This window comes from Castor canadensis, chromosome 5, assembly GCF_047511655.1.
Source record: "Castor canadensis chromosome 5, mCasCan1.hap1v2, whole genome shotgun sequence".
Lineage (NCBI taxonomy): Eukaryota > Metazoa > Chordata > Mammalia > Rodentia > Castoridae > Castor > Castor canadensis.
In genome coordinates this window covers 101533557-101548592 of record NC_133390.1, presented here as the reverse complement: position 1 = coordinate 101548592, position 15036 = coordinate 101533557, and the positions used below count along the sequence as shown (strand labels likewise).

Sequence of the window (15036 nt, the reverse complement as noted above, 5' to 3'; positions counted from 1 at the left end):
ATTAGATTGTTTTTTTATTTCTTTTATTCATATGTGCATACAATGTTTGGGTCATTTCTCCCCTCTTCCCCCCTCCCCCTTCCTCACTCCCCCTACCCCTTCGCTACCCAGCAGAAACTATTTTGCCCTTATCTCTAATTTTGTTGAAGCGAGAGTATAAGCAATAATAGGAAAGAACAAGGGTTTTTGCTAGTTGAGATAATGATAGCTATACAGGGAGTTTACTCGCATTGCTTTCCTGTACATGTGTGTTACATTCTAAATTAATTCTTCTCAAACTAACCTTTTCTCTAGTTCCTGGTCCCCTTCTCCTGTTGGCCTTTGTCGCTTTAAAGTTTCTGCATTAGTTCCTTTGCTAGTCATTAGATTTTTGAGGTAATGTTTAGTTATCTCATGCCAATGTGGCTTCCATAAACATACATCAAAGTTTTGTGGACTCTTTGGTCTCAAGATAGGTTTCTATACTTAAATATCATTGAACATTCCAAAGAGTTAAGTATTTGTCATCTTAGAAAATAAAACTAATTTAAAGTGTATTGATGTTGATTCATTTTATTTATTTATTTTTTTCTTTTATTTATATGTGCATACAATGTTTGGGTCATTTCTCCCCCTCTCCCCCTGCCCTCTCCCTTACTATTGATTCATTTTAAAGTAGCAAGAGTGAACCTATAACATGCTAACATAAATAACTTTTTAAAACCCTATGTTTTCCAAATTAAAAAAAATCAGAAGCCTTGAGTTCAAACTGCAGTCCTACTAAAAAAAATTCAGACACAGAGAAAAGCAGCATTTCTTTTTATTTTTGTATCTCCCTTATAATTGAACATAGTTTCATATCTGTCTCTGCATTCAATCTGTTATAATATGGTGTAGCTTGTGGAAACTTCACTAGTCACTTGTGAAAGACTTAGTGTTAAATGGGCAAAAAACTTCTTAGCATTGTTATAGGAACAGTTTGACCTCATAGAATCTCAGACACCCTCCAGAAATTCACAGACCAAACTTTCACAAGTGCTGCTGTACCATATATTTAATCACATTAGCCTAACAATCAAAAAGTAAAAAACTACATATTTTTACCAAAAATTATTTTTGTGTTGTGCTATTTCACTGAACTGGCCAAATTTATATATTTTGGGCATGTTTATACTGAAGATCTAAAAATTTCTAATATGTAAAATACTTTGATGAAATTGAAATTGAAAAAAGCTATATATTGGTTACATGGTAGACCAGTTTAAGTCTTCATCATCATGTAGATAAAATTAATAAATTTGTAACTGTCTGTCTTAAATATCTTAGGATTGTTCACATCATTTTTTTCCTTTTGAATGCCCACATATGAAATTGAACTATTCTATAATTATTCAGAGTTCCTATTTTTTAACCTTATCTCCTGGTATAAGAAAATATAGTCAAAATTAAATTGCAGAATTCTAAAAGCACTAAGAAGGAGAATGTTTGCCAGGATAATATTAGAGAAAGTTCATATACCCTAACTTATAAAATATCTTTAATCATCTCTAGATAACTTGATCAAGTAAAATTTCCTCTCATAATCTTTTTAAAAAGCACTGAAATAGTACTGATTTAATATATTCTACATTTTCTTAGGTGTTTGGTTCCATGCCAATCCAGTATCTACCATATTTACCATACTATTTAAAGTTATCTTCTCACTCTTTTTTCCATTACAGGCACACACAGCCCTCCAAGGAAAGAGTAAATGTAGGAACCTTCAGAAGGGGCTGCCTGGATTGCAGTGATACATTGCAGAGGGCACTGGAGTGGCGTGGGGGATTACGTATTTATAGTTTCCCTGTTGAAAATTTATATTTCCATTGTTTTCTTCCAAGGAGTAATGTCAATGTGGAGACAAAGGGAGAAAATGTAAGTATAAATCTAAAGGAACTATTTATATTACTCTAACAGTAAGCAGAAAAAGTCATTTTGGTCAACATTTCCAGAAGTTCTCTCAAGACTTAACCTTTTCCTTTTATATTCCAATTTCAGTTCTCCATTTCATGTGTAGCCTCTGACACCAGGAATGATAATATGACTAAGCCTTTCCACTGAGTTGTAATAGGAAAGTAAGTGTGGGACTTTTTGCAATCTCCTAAAAGAAAACTATACAACTTTCACTCATTTTGTTCTCATCTTGCTTCTTAGAATTTGATTTGATGACTGACTTTCTGAAAACTACTTCAGACCACAGGATAAAAGTTATTGAGATAGTACTATTGAAAGACATGTCTCTGAAACTATGGAACCACTACACCAGCCCTGGACCAACAATCTTCAGACTTATTTTACCTGATTAAGAAGAAAGTTTGTGCCATTTTTTGAGTCACTTTTTGGGGGTGACATTTTTAGAATCACTGTTACAGTTGAAATGCATACTTTCTTATGTAATTATCTACAACTTTAGGTCTCTCATAACAGTCTAACAAGCAAACATGCACCTGAACTGGTAACCCAAAGCTCTTTACATTCTTAAGAAAAAAAAATGGAGGCACAGTTAACACATACCACTAGTCAATTGACTTAAGTCATTCTGACTTCCTGTAATGTTATCTTTAATCACAAACAGGAACCATAAATTTTATGCCCTTATCAGCATGATTCAGTGAAATGAAACCAAATCCGCTACAGACAAATCAGCTTAAATGGCTCCTTTTTCCTTGAAAAGAACATTAATGTGTAACAGCCCATCAGGAAAAAGGTCAAAATACTTCCACCTTTATGCCAAGTAGCCACTAAAAAGCAAGCTTCTTACAATATGATTTGAAGTCCCTGGAATCACAATCTACAATTTTTGCCTTACAATAAACCTTAAAAGTTTTCCTAATGTGACTGACTTTATTTTTTGCAACTTCAATTTGGTGACCTTCCATTGAACAACTGTCAGGATGCAGCCAAGTGCTAGGTCCTATGGTTAACAGCAAGGTGAATAAGACCTCATGGTGCAGTTCAGAAAAGGCAGAATTCATCCTGGGCTCATCCTGATTATGAGCAGCTCACATACAGAACTATTATGACATGGGAGGAGAATGTTGATGGGAAGAAATAGAAACTGAGAGCACCTTGGATGGCTTTTTAGGATAGGAAATATTTAAACTTGATCTTGAAGCAGAGGCAGCCCACTGTCTATAGAACTTTGACAGATAGATTTTTCAGGATAGGAAAGAAAAGTATTCCCAGGTAGAGGGGTTAGCTTAAATAGTCATCTGACATGGGAGATTGGGGCTGTGATGGATAATAAAGCACAGATGAGTGAGGATAAGTGCAGGAGGAAACCATGGAAGGCATGACTATTGGCTAAACAATCATGATTTTATTATTTGTGCAGTGAGGAGTCACTATCCTTTAATTTATTTAGCTTTTTCATTTAGATTTTTTTTTTTTTGGTGGTACTGGGGTTTGAACTCAGGGCCTCATACTTGATAGGTAGGCACTCTACCACTTGAACCACTCTGCCAGCCCTTCACTTGGATTTTTAATATAATAGTTTCTCATTGGCTTCTTTCTTCACTGAAGGCAGTGGCTTCTTTTCTATCTTATTGATTATTAGGTCATTCTCAGTACAGGTGAGAATTGCAGAAGTGAAGCAGTCTACTTATTTCAGTGGTCCTCCCAGACCAGCAGAATCAACATCTCCTATAAACTTCTTAGAAATACAACTGCTGAGGACTGAACTAAAATCTTCTGTATCAGAAGTATAAGAATTGGGGCCCAGTCATCTGAGCTTCAATAAGCCCTTCCAGTGATTCTGATGCACATCAGAATGTGACAACTACAGGCTCTGTGATTAAGAGGTGAGAGTCACAGATTCAGAGTTCAAATACCAATTCTACCGTTCATTGTATGTGGCCCTTGAGCCAATAACCTAATCCTTCCAGAAAATCAGTTTCCTCATTTTATAAAGGGTGTGAAAGCAATGTGAGGATTATATAAGATACCACATATTACTCAGAAATAGTCATATCTCTCTAAATATAAATTATTGTCAATTACAACATAGGAAAATTACTGCAAGAAACTGCTGTGAATATTTTCACATATATAAGTATATGAATAATCTGATATGAATCATGACAAGCTAAATACTTCAAATCTAATCTGTGTATACAATCCAAAGGAAAATCTGCTTTAGTGTCTACAGATGTCTGTTGCAAACTTGCTCATATTAGCTTTTCTTTTGTAATTTCAGAACATACTTTTAAAAATCATCCCTTGTAAGTGGGCATAATTTTTTATTAGTCAAAAAATGTCTGAGTAAAACATTTGTGCTGCACACATACACATAAATGTGCATACACACGCACACAGAATAACTCTGAAGCAAAAGTTGCTTTCTTGTTATAGGAAAAGTTTCAACTAAGAGAGCTGTGTGTGGCAACCAGCAAAGCACCCCATTTGTGAGTTTTCTGTGTTCTATGTCCTTTCTTCTCTTTTAGTTAAGGAACATTATTATTATGAATCTGAGCAATTTGTGTGGGCAAGGGCACAAGAATGTCATCTTGAACCTCTTTCAGAGAATTAGATAAAAAAAGAAATCCAGAACATAATTTTACCAAGTATCAAACATTAAGAAGAAAAAACATGTGCTACATACTAATACATGTAAAGAAAATATAAAGAACATAATTGTATTATTTAGATGAGTACTAGCTACTTATTTCCAGTGGGGTAGTACTATGCAATGCATTTCCTGACCTCAGTAGAGTCCAGCACCCAGTAGTAGTGCAGAATACAGAACAGATGTGATCTATGCAATCATTCAAAGGATGCATCTGATAGAGTCTATGCTCTCTGCCATACAAGGCTTCCATGGTAGCCCTTAATGTTGACACCCATCTAACAAAGTAGACAAAAAAGAAAGAGAAGTAGAATAACTTGGTTCCTAACCAACACAGTCAGAGTGTCACATATCTTTTCTGCTTATATTACACTAGTAAAAAATGGTTCAGTTCTAGGGAGATGTGAACCCTAATCTCTGGATGGATATTGGGCCAATATTCTCATGGTTTACTTTCCAAATTATCATAGGCAACAATTCTACTAAATATTTCCATAGCTTAACAACCTCTCCTTCTGTCCAGCCTGTTATATCTGTGTTGATACTGTTGGTGGTGTTTTTGCTCTCTGTCTTCAAACACTTTGTGTTTTAGCAGCATTTATTACAGCTATTAAATTAACACTGTCTTGTCACAAATAATCCCTCAATGCCAGTGAAAATTTAACTGTTCACATCACAATGTAATACATGTATTCTTGGTTAGTTTTACCCAAGGTTGCAGACAGTCTGTGTGACAGATTTGTCATCTTTTAAATGTGGTTTTTGGGTCACCTTAAGCAGTAGCATCAAGATGGCAGAAAAGAGAGCAATTAGAACGGTATGCTTATTTTCTTAGTCATATGTACTCATGACTGATACACTCACCTCTCAGATTAGAATTCAGATAATACAAAGGAAACAAGGTATGAACCATTGTGTAATAAAACTTCTTTCCTCTTAACTGAACTCACTATACTCCTCTTCCTAAAACAATAATGTATATTTTAAAAGCAAGTTTCATGGCAAAGAAGTACTAAAAGTTTATGCCACTAATGTAAGGTATATGTCTTAGTGAGCTCAAATTGGCAGTTTAGGAATGGACATTGTTTCCAATGGTCACAATTAATTCTAAAGTCATCTTCATAATGTCTTGAGTATTGCATAGGTTTTTCTATAGATGGATGTCTATACTTGGAAGACTAGACTTAAGAAGAAGGAGAAAGGTAGCAGAATGTCACACCAAAATATGCCACTTTGGCAAAAGGATTATTTTGAGCTAAAGGCAATTCAGAAGAGGCAGACACAAGAAAAACTGTATTTTCCCCTCATCAACAGGTAGAGCAAATTGATCACTGAAGACAACTTTAGACACTTTTCAGACTGGAGATGGAGATGTTAGTGTACAGCAAATGTTACTAACCTTTTTCTACCACATATTTCCCTTCCTACAATTTGCCACCTCTTACAAACTCAGAGCCTTTTCTTTTTTCTTGTCTTGTCATTTCACCCAAAATGCAATTTTTTTTTTTTTTTGTCAAAGATGCTGGGTAAGCAGGATCTTTGAACCACCTCCGAGGTTTATTCATTTTCCCCTGGTATCTCCCATGTATACGTGAAATATCTATTAATATACTTCTGTTTTTTTTAATTAATCTGTGTTTTGTTACAGAGACCCCAACTAAGAATTATGAAAAGCATAGGATGTTTTTTCTCTCCCTTACAAAGGGCCACAGACTTCTAGATAGTCTTTACTTCAAATCTACCCACTGTATAATTGCTTTGTGCTCTTAACAATTTTATACAACTCCTTTGAGCCTCACACTTTTTATCAAGAAGAGAAGTAATATTATTTCATATGATTTTGGGTGTATTTAATGTAGTGTAGAGGGCTTACTTCAGTGCCTGACATATAATTAGAGCTTGACAAAAGATAGCTATCATCATTAAGCTCCCTTCCAAAAATTGCCATCACAAACAAAAATACATTTTATATCATTAGAATGAAAATGGGAAAAAACTGTAAAACACATTACATGAAGTAACATTGGAACATAGTGTGATTTGTGGTGTTTAGATGTAATATTTCAGCATATTCAGATGTGGTGTTGTGCATTTAATCCTCATAGCCTATAATCTTGCCTCACACTTCCTTAGGTAGGTATTTTTAAATTATGGAATGTCATCCTCCTGAATCACACTAATTTGGCTGCCACTTTCTTCTATGAAACTAGAAAAGCTTTATAAACTTTTTCAGCATTTCTACTTTCTGTATGGGTTTAAAAAGTAAATCAAAAGAAAAAAACCAATCAATTCAGGTTGTAATACACTTGCACATGGAAGCAGTTAGGAATCTCTCTGTATAGCTATCCTTATCTCAACTAGCAAAAATGCTTTGTCTTTCTTATCATGCTTATGTCTTCTCTTCAACAAAATTGGAGAAAAGGGCAGAACAGGTTCTGCCTGGAAGAGAGTGGGGTGAGGGGAAAAGGGAAGGAGTGGAGGGGGAGAAATGGCCCAAACAATGTATGCACATATGAATAAATGAATTTAAAGAAAAAAATTGATAGGATCCAAAAGGTATTGAAACAAGGCTGACATTAAATGTAACACATGGAAGAAGAAAAAGTTACGATTAGCAAAATACTCAAAGCTTGTCTACTGTCACAGGCACTGGATCTCTGTGTCTTAATCCATACCCCAGAAAGGCATAAACCATGACTTTATTTCCTCATGATCTGGATAGTGTTGCCATGTGGGAGAGTCTGATGGTTTTCTAAGAATATTAGGTGTTTGATTTCTAACACACAAATTTGATATCTAACTTATCTTAGAATTCTTTCAATATCTTAATAGTTATATTTTATGTAAGCTCACTGCTTTTGATTAATATAAGCTTTAGAAGATATGTAGAAAGAACAGAAACAAACACATATCTAATTTTACTTACTCATTACTACAGCCTATATTAATATAGACTTCTACAGGTACAGTTTTAAGCAGAAAATATTTTCAGAATGATGGTATTTCACCAATCAACAACTTTCCAGGAATTGTCTTGTGTTCACAGACTTTCCTTTTCATTCACAGTGAATCTAAATCTCTTCTCTTCATTTTCGGGCTGTCAGGACTTGCCACCCTTCCCATAAACAAAATGGATTCTAGGGAAAGGAAAAAAAAACATACTTTAGAAATTTCTGGAGAAAATGACAATTTTTTCCTCATATTTTAACAATCATTTGGTATTTTTTCTCTATAGACAATGTCCAATAACAAAACCATCTCTTTTGCCTAAAATACACAACAAAATCATCATTAATTATTTTCTGATAATTCATGAAGTAATTTAACACCTACAACAGCTTGTCACAGTAAATGCATTAGTGTAATTTTTCATATAGAAAAGCAAAATTAAAGTGAGGTATTCTAAATATAGAGAGCCAGCCAGGCAAACACAGCATAATGAGATGATGATGAGCACAGTGGAGTCTAAAATCTATGGCATTGGCAGTTATCTTTTTATAAGCCTCAGGGTTAAAAGTGCAGCTTCCCAGATCTCCTTCTTCAGCTCTGAATTAAAGTGTACTTCACTGCTAAAGACAATATTTTCATATTCCTAGTACTTTCAAGTCCTCAGTAAGATAATGCAAACACCTGTTTCCAGCTGTGTTTGCAAGTGAAAGATGTGTTACATCCAGTCACCTTTCTTTATAACTGGGAAAGAAAAGTGGTTTGGGGTCAATCTCAAATGTTGCCCTAAGTTCCTTACACTCAGATGTGGTAAAAGTAAATTTTAAAAGTGATAAATTTTGGACTGGAGATGTGGCTCACAAACAAAGCCCAAGTTCAATCCCCAATCCCATAAAAAAAGTGACAAATTTTGCATATTTTTAAAGTTAAGAAAAATTGAAATGATATTGGAGGGATCCCATTTTTAATTACCTCTACTATTCAGTTCAAAGACAGACACACTGAGAGCAATTAGATAGACATAGACATAACTTCCAACAAATTTTATTTAATTTTTGTTCTTATAAATAATTAGAATCAATAATACTTTACCTCAAAACCTCAAAATTATTACTAGAAAAAGAAAAAACCTAAATGTTTCTAATTTTCAGATACACAGGGATACACAAATACCTTTCCTACAATGAGTAACATTTAGTCACAATAGGAAGCAACAGGGACTCTTGTATCTTCATAATGCCATGAACTAAAATGTTTCTCAGAAATATTTGTTGGGAATTACTGCTTATGCCACTCCACCAGCCCATTTTTTATGTTGGATTTTTCAAATTGGGTCTTGCAAACTATTTGGGCATGAGCCACCAGCACCTGGCTGCTGGGAATTCTTTAAAATAACTTTTATAGACACTAAACTTATAATTGAAACACATAATTCAAAAGTTTAAACATTCAGAAGTGCATAATTTTACATAAAGAACATTTGTCCCAGACTCCTTGATCAGTTTCTTTCACCAAGAAGAACAACATTTTGAACTGAGTCTTCAGACAGTCACCGACATAGTCATTACTAAATTGGGCAGATTAACGAAATGTCCCTTGACAAACATCAGTGTATTTATTCTTTCCATTTTTGTCTCCTTGTCTCCTTTCTTATATAGCTGTCCCCCACATTTAATCAAAATATTGATACAATATCTCCATCAGATGGGATCTTTTGCCTCCTAATATTAAAATACATAGCATAACCAAAACTAAAGGATAAAATAAAAGATTTCTTAGTGAATATCCTACAGTCTGCTTTTTCCTTCAACCCAAGACCTAAAAGGTTCTAAATGCAAACTTTTTTTTTATTATGTGTAGAATACTTTCAGTTTCAAAATCATGATTCATTGCTTTCTCAGAAATGGCACATTCCAGGTAGCAGCTTTCACAATTTTCTTTTTAAAATCTATAAAGCTGACCTACACTCTTACTCCAGAAAAAAAAAAAAAGGTCTTCATTTTCCTGGAAGCTTGACTTAGAGCTTTAGCTAAATATACTACTCACTTGATAGAAAAAGCCAAAAAAAAAATTTAAATCTAGATAAAAATTGATTGCACTAAACCTAAGCTCACTTATTCTCATACTTCAGAAATTGCCAACTGAGCATATTTTATGTAGAGCATGAAGACATTTAACAGTCTACGCTGATGATGCTGAAAATGCTATCCCTGTTTATCTTAATGCTTTCTTGAGTTCATTTGTGAGCAAAAAATAGACAAATCACTAAATGTATGCTGTTCTAAGTTAATAACCCATACTACATTTTATATCACAATTTACAGCTCCTAATAAATGAGTGGCCATTCATTAAAAAAAATACTTTGAAAGCAGTAACTCTAGTTTAGAAAGTGTCATTACAGTAATGATCATAAAACAGTGGAGATTGTCATCAAGGGCTGATAACTAAACATTATCAAAGATAAATAAATAAGCAGACTATGCTGGGTTTTGAATTTTTGTTGCTATTTTACTGAAAGCTATTACATGGCCTTAGAATATAACAAGTCATAAATTAAGGAAATAGAGTCAAACATAATTATCCCAAATGTCATTGTTTACTTGCACATTGACGTGCAAATGCAGATTCATTTCTTTCTGCTCTCTATACTAATTGTAAGAAATGAATGCAGATTCATTTCTTTCTACTCTCTATACTAATTGTAAGAAATGAGTTATTCAAAGGTTAAAGAAGTATAGATCAAATGACATACTGAGACTATAGACTGACACATCCACTATTGGAACTGATGTATTAATGTTATTTTAGCAACTCTAAAACTGGTCCACTATTTCCATAATATAACTTTAAAAAATGGTCAGCATTAGTTCCTTGGATTCAGAAAAAAAGATTGTAATATCCCTTAGTAAGCCAGTGTCAATATTTCTAGTTAATCTAACAGATTCAGATTATGGGATTAAATATGCCTCTTTTCCACATGAACCAATTTACAGAGAGAACATTTTCAACTTTCCTTCTTTTGTTTTTTCAGTTATTCACTCATTTATGTTTATTGCTTTATTTATAATGGCACATGGTATATGCCAGACACAGTGTTACAGTCTTCACAGATTCTTTTATTTAATTCTATGAGATGAGTACTGATATTATGTTCAAGTACAATTAGGGCAAGTGTGGATCAAAAAGAATAAGCCACTTTTTGTACTGGTTAACTGAGCTGGAATTTGAGCCCAAGTCTGACACCCTACTCCACAGTCTCAACCTCTAGGGACACTTATTTATTCTGCAAGGCATTTTGTCAAATACTGGCCTAAATAAGATGTAATTTTTACTCTCCTGTAGCATAGCTCTTACACATGAACATCATGAGTCCTTAGTAAAAAGTCAAAAGATTTACCAATTCTATTCACATGCCTGGCCTCTATTTTTCACAAAAGCAAATTCTGAGATATCTACCACACAATTTGGATTTCTATGTGTTGACACTGTACCAAATGCCAATCTAATCCCCTACTTCCATATTCTCTTTTATACCTATCTGTATCATCTTTCACCAATTGTCATGATCAGAAGTTTGAAATTGTTTGGTGCCTCCCTATCCCCCAGAGCCTATACCAGTCACTTATTCAATTTCCATCCACATTGTAGCATCACTTTCTAGTTGTATGACCATAATTTTTCTCGGAACTTCTACATCTTCATTGGCCAAAAATCAACCCTATCGGAATGGTGCTGGCTTTAGTGATTGGAATATAAAATGGATAGCACATGTACTAGCTGTGGTGGAAGCTATTATTACTATTGCCCTATTTCAGGTCCTTGTCATCTGCTGTATAACATATACTTAACATGTAACATATACATATACTTAACAAATATCTATTGAAAGAACAAATATTTTCAGATGTGTACATGGCAATTGGCAGACTAACTTATGCGGTACCTCTAAATAATTTTCAAAAAATATACCTGTTGGGTTGTTCATCACAATAAACAGAAATGGATGATTCACTATAAATTGAGTTTGAGTTAGACTCATGATCACAGGGATCTGTACACCTGTGAAATAGAGACAATAGTTATTTATATATTCATATTAAAAATCAGTAAAGAAAACATAACCACAATACTTTTCATAGATTAAAAAAATGTCATTTTGGGTAAAGAGTTAACATTTTCTAAATACAGAGAAATTTGCAATAAGTTTAAAAATCAAAGTGGAGAAAATTAAGTATTAGATCATTCATGGAATAATTCCAATTTCACATTTATGTTCAGTGGAGAAAAAAGCCAGACACTGGATTCAATTTAGTGGGAGCAGTTGAAAAACATCATATTCTAAATAATAATTCTCTACTCACTTTTATTTACATCGTATGATTTATTCTTATGCTGTTTTAACTTTTAATTCCTATCTAAATATGTTTGCACTTCATTTCTAAGCTTCAGGCTTATGATAATGACATCTGAGTTTAAAATTATTTATTTTGTACTTACTTTTCTGATATTATTTTATGAGCTCAGTTTCTAGGATTTACGTAGTAAATTTGTATGAGATTTTTATTACAAAATTAAAAACAGAGATTTGCTGCCTCAAAATTATTTATTATGATAGTTTATATGATGTTGCTCCAATGTGGTATCTGTCAATATTTTGAGTGAAAAAATTTAAATGGATAGTTTTTTCTCTGTATTAAGCATTTCTACATTTACCTCAGATATTTTCTTTACCAATGAGGCAATAGTTTTCTACAATATTTTTCAGACCCATGTAAAAATGAAATCATCAGGTATAATCAGAATTGAAAAACAATAAAATCCAGCCTTAGTAACATGGCATAAACAGTAGTCTTCTATGTAGAATATCAGCACTATACTGCCCAAATTACCAGTGGACACAGGCTCATGTCTGAAGTATTGTGATAAATCAGAAAAGTAAAGTTGATTTTACTCTTATTCACATTTGCAGTGAATACTTGGACTTTTCGTGATTGAGTAATCCCTGAGCAGATCCTTTAAAGTCAAGACACTCAGGATATTGCAAGATATAATATCTCAGGATAACTGCTGGACCATGTGCCTTCCCATAAGGATGTAGCAATCCTACAGAGAGTTCTATACTTACAAAGACAGGCAGTGGGCAATAGCAGAAAGAGTACTGAACCTGAAGTCAGGGAACCTGATTTCAGCTCAAACTCAGCTGTCAATTAATAGTATGATTCAGACAAGCCACTTCACATTGGTGAATATTTTTCTTCAGCAATACAATGAGAGACTCAATGACCTAAAAGGATTCTTTCAATTCTATATAAAGGCAGCTAGAAAATTTGCCTACATGAGCCTCATCCAAATTTGCATCCTTCTGACTTCCCCAAGGATGGATATAGTCCATCTCCTGTGACCTCAAATCTTTTTTTGGGGTGTGGGGTGGGGTAGTACTGGAGCTTGAACTTGGGGTTCTCAACTAGTGTCAGAGATGCTGACTCAATTATTTTAAACTGTAGTTTGGACATAAGATTTTGATATGCACCCACTTTTAAGAACCACTAGTATATCAGGAATCAATGAGAAAAGTGAGGACTAACTTGGCTTCGTGGAAGAACGAAAGCACTTAAGACTGAGCATTCCTAAACAATACTGATGTCATATTTGAGTGCCAAATTTTTCTTTACATGTCCTATCTACTAATTGGCAAGTATTCCAATTTGCAAATGAGAGAATCGCAGGAAATGGTGCTGCACATCTGACCACATCCCTCCCTTCTCTTTTGCATTATGTTATGATTGAAGAAATCTGCTTATGCAAGTGCTGTCTTGTTTCCTTCTTGCAGTGTGCTATGCAGAAGAGAGACAGGATATTAGAATACAGCAAAACAACAAGCATCCTTCTTCCTTATCCCTATCTTTCCCAGCTTTTCAAGAAATCATTTGTCCTACCAGTTGATGCCGCGGCTTCACTGCCATCTTCATTCATCTCAAAGAAAATTTTTTGCATAACTTGGGAAACATACACTTCAGATGAATCTGTCGGAAAACATGAAGGAGTATTTAAAGTTTAAGACCAAGATTAGTATGTATCAGGTACTGAAAGAATTACATTTTCAAATTAACAAAAAAAGAATTAAACAAATGAAATCTTTCTTATTTAATCAGTTTGCTGGCGATAAAGGTGTTTTAGGTTTAGCTGTGATAAACCTGACATAAATATAGAAAAAGATGAGAAGGACAACTTTTCCCTAACATAAAAGGCAAAGTAAGAAGGTTATAAGCCTCAAATGAAGTATCCTACTAAGTAAAATATATGAATGGACAAAGAGCTTCTCCCTCTTACCCATGATGTACAGACAGAATGAAAGAGGCTCTCCAGATTCAAATTAATTCGACCCTATGCATTCAACCTCAAAGCCAACTTTCCTTTTAAATTCAGTATTCAATTTTGATCTGAATTTAAAACAAAATTTACTTCAAAACTGGTGAGGCTATGAAAATCTAAAGAGCTTTTCTATCATGTCTTACAAAATCACTTCAGAGCTATGCTTTAAAACCTGAAAAAAATTTCAGGGTAAGATACAGTCTTATGACATGTTTTATTCTGGTGAGGATATGAGGTGAGAGAGAGAGAGAGAGAGAGGTGTAAAGTATAGAAAAAAAATCATGGCAAGTTGACTTTGCAAGATAAGATGCAAAATGACAATGTTCCTCAGAGAGTCAGTGGACACATGCTCTAGAAAACATGCTCTGTGACTGGCACACAGGCGACTTGCAATAAGTACTACCCAAGCAAATCAGTGGATACAAATATTCCTTGTGAAAGAGACCTGTAAAATAGAGAAAATGGGGTATTCCGAATGGAAATTAACTGAAATGAAGGAGAATGCCCTCTCAACTGCAGGCAACCAAACAACTTCTCCCAAATTGCCTGGAATAAGACAGGATTCACAAATAAATCAGAGGCTTTTAGTGAATGTCAATTGCACAACGACAAGTAAGGACAATAAGGGAAATTCATTATGCTCCTCACTACTAGCTACAGTGTTAGTTAGAACACCTCAAATAGGTAACCCAGGAGGGAAAACAGAAAATACAGACATTTACTCTTCTCTGCTTGGGTCATTCTCTTGCATTCTCTTTTAAGAAGTATTTTGGAGGTATTTTCTTGAATCAGTCTCTAAAAGGAGATTTATGGAAGTCATAAATAGCTGGTAGAACAAGTGGCTATTTGAAAGTCTAAAGTATATTGAGTGCGCTTCCTAAAGCCAGAAAGAAGTTCAAAAGGAAGTGCTTGAAAATGGCTTGGTTTATTATAGATTGTGAAGTAACTGTGTTCCAAGGCATACTTAGCATCCTGTTGCAGTATTTAATGTTTACTGTTTCATTCCTGGTGCTGATAAAATTATCAAGAAGTCAGATCTGTCACTGTGAAAACAAGTAGGCACAGCAAGTAGGAAGGTGAAAATGAACATTAATGAAACCTATGAGCCTCATTCACTTCCTCTACCAGGAAACTT

General features: G+C 34.2%; 1 protein-coding gene across 1 annotated transcript in view; it reads right to left on the bottom strand.

The window, feature by feature from the left end:
* Positions 1–708: 708 nt before the first annotated feature.
* Positions 709–15036, bottom strand: part of Serpini2 (serpin family I member 2) — a 32942-nt gene continuing 18614 nt past the window's right edge. Inside the window, exons 7-9 of the mRNA XM_074073852.1 lie at positions 13466–13552; positions 11499–11588; positions 709–7719 (exon numbers count right to left, since the gene is read on the bottom strand). Coding sequence (XP_073929953.1) covers positions 7643–7719; positions 11499–11588; positions 13466–13552 — 254 coding nt within the window. The 3' untranslated portion in view covers positions 709–7642. The remainder of the gene's footprint in view (positions 7720–11498; positions 11589–13465; positions 13553–15036) is intronic.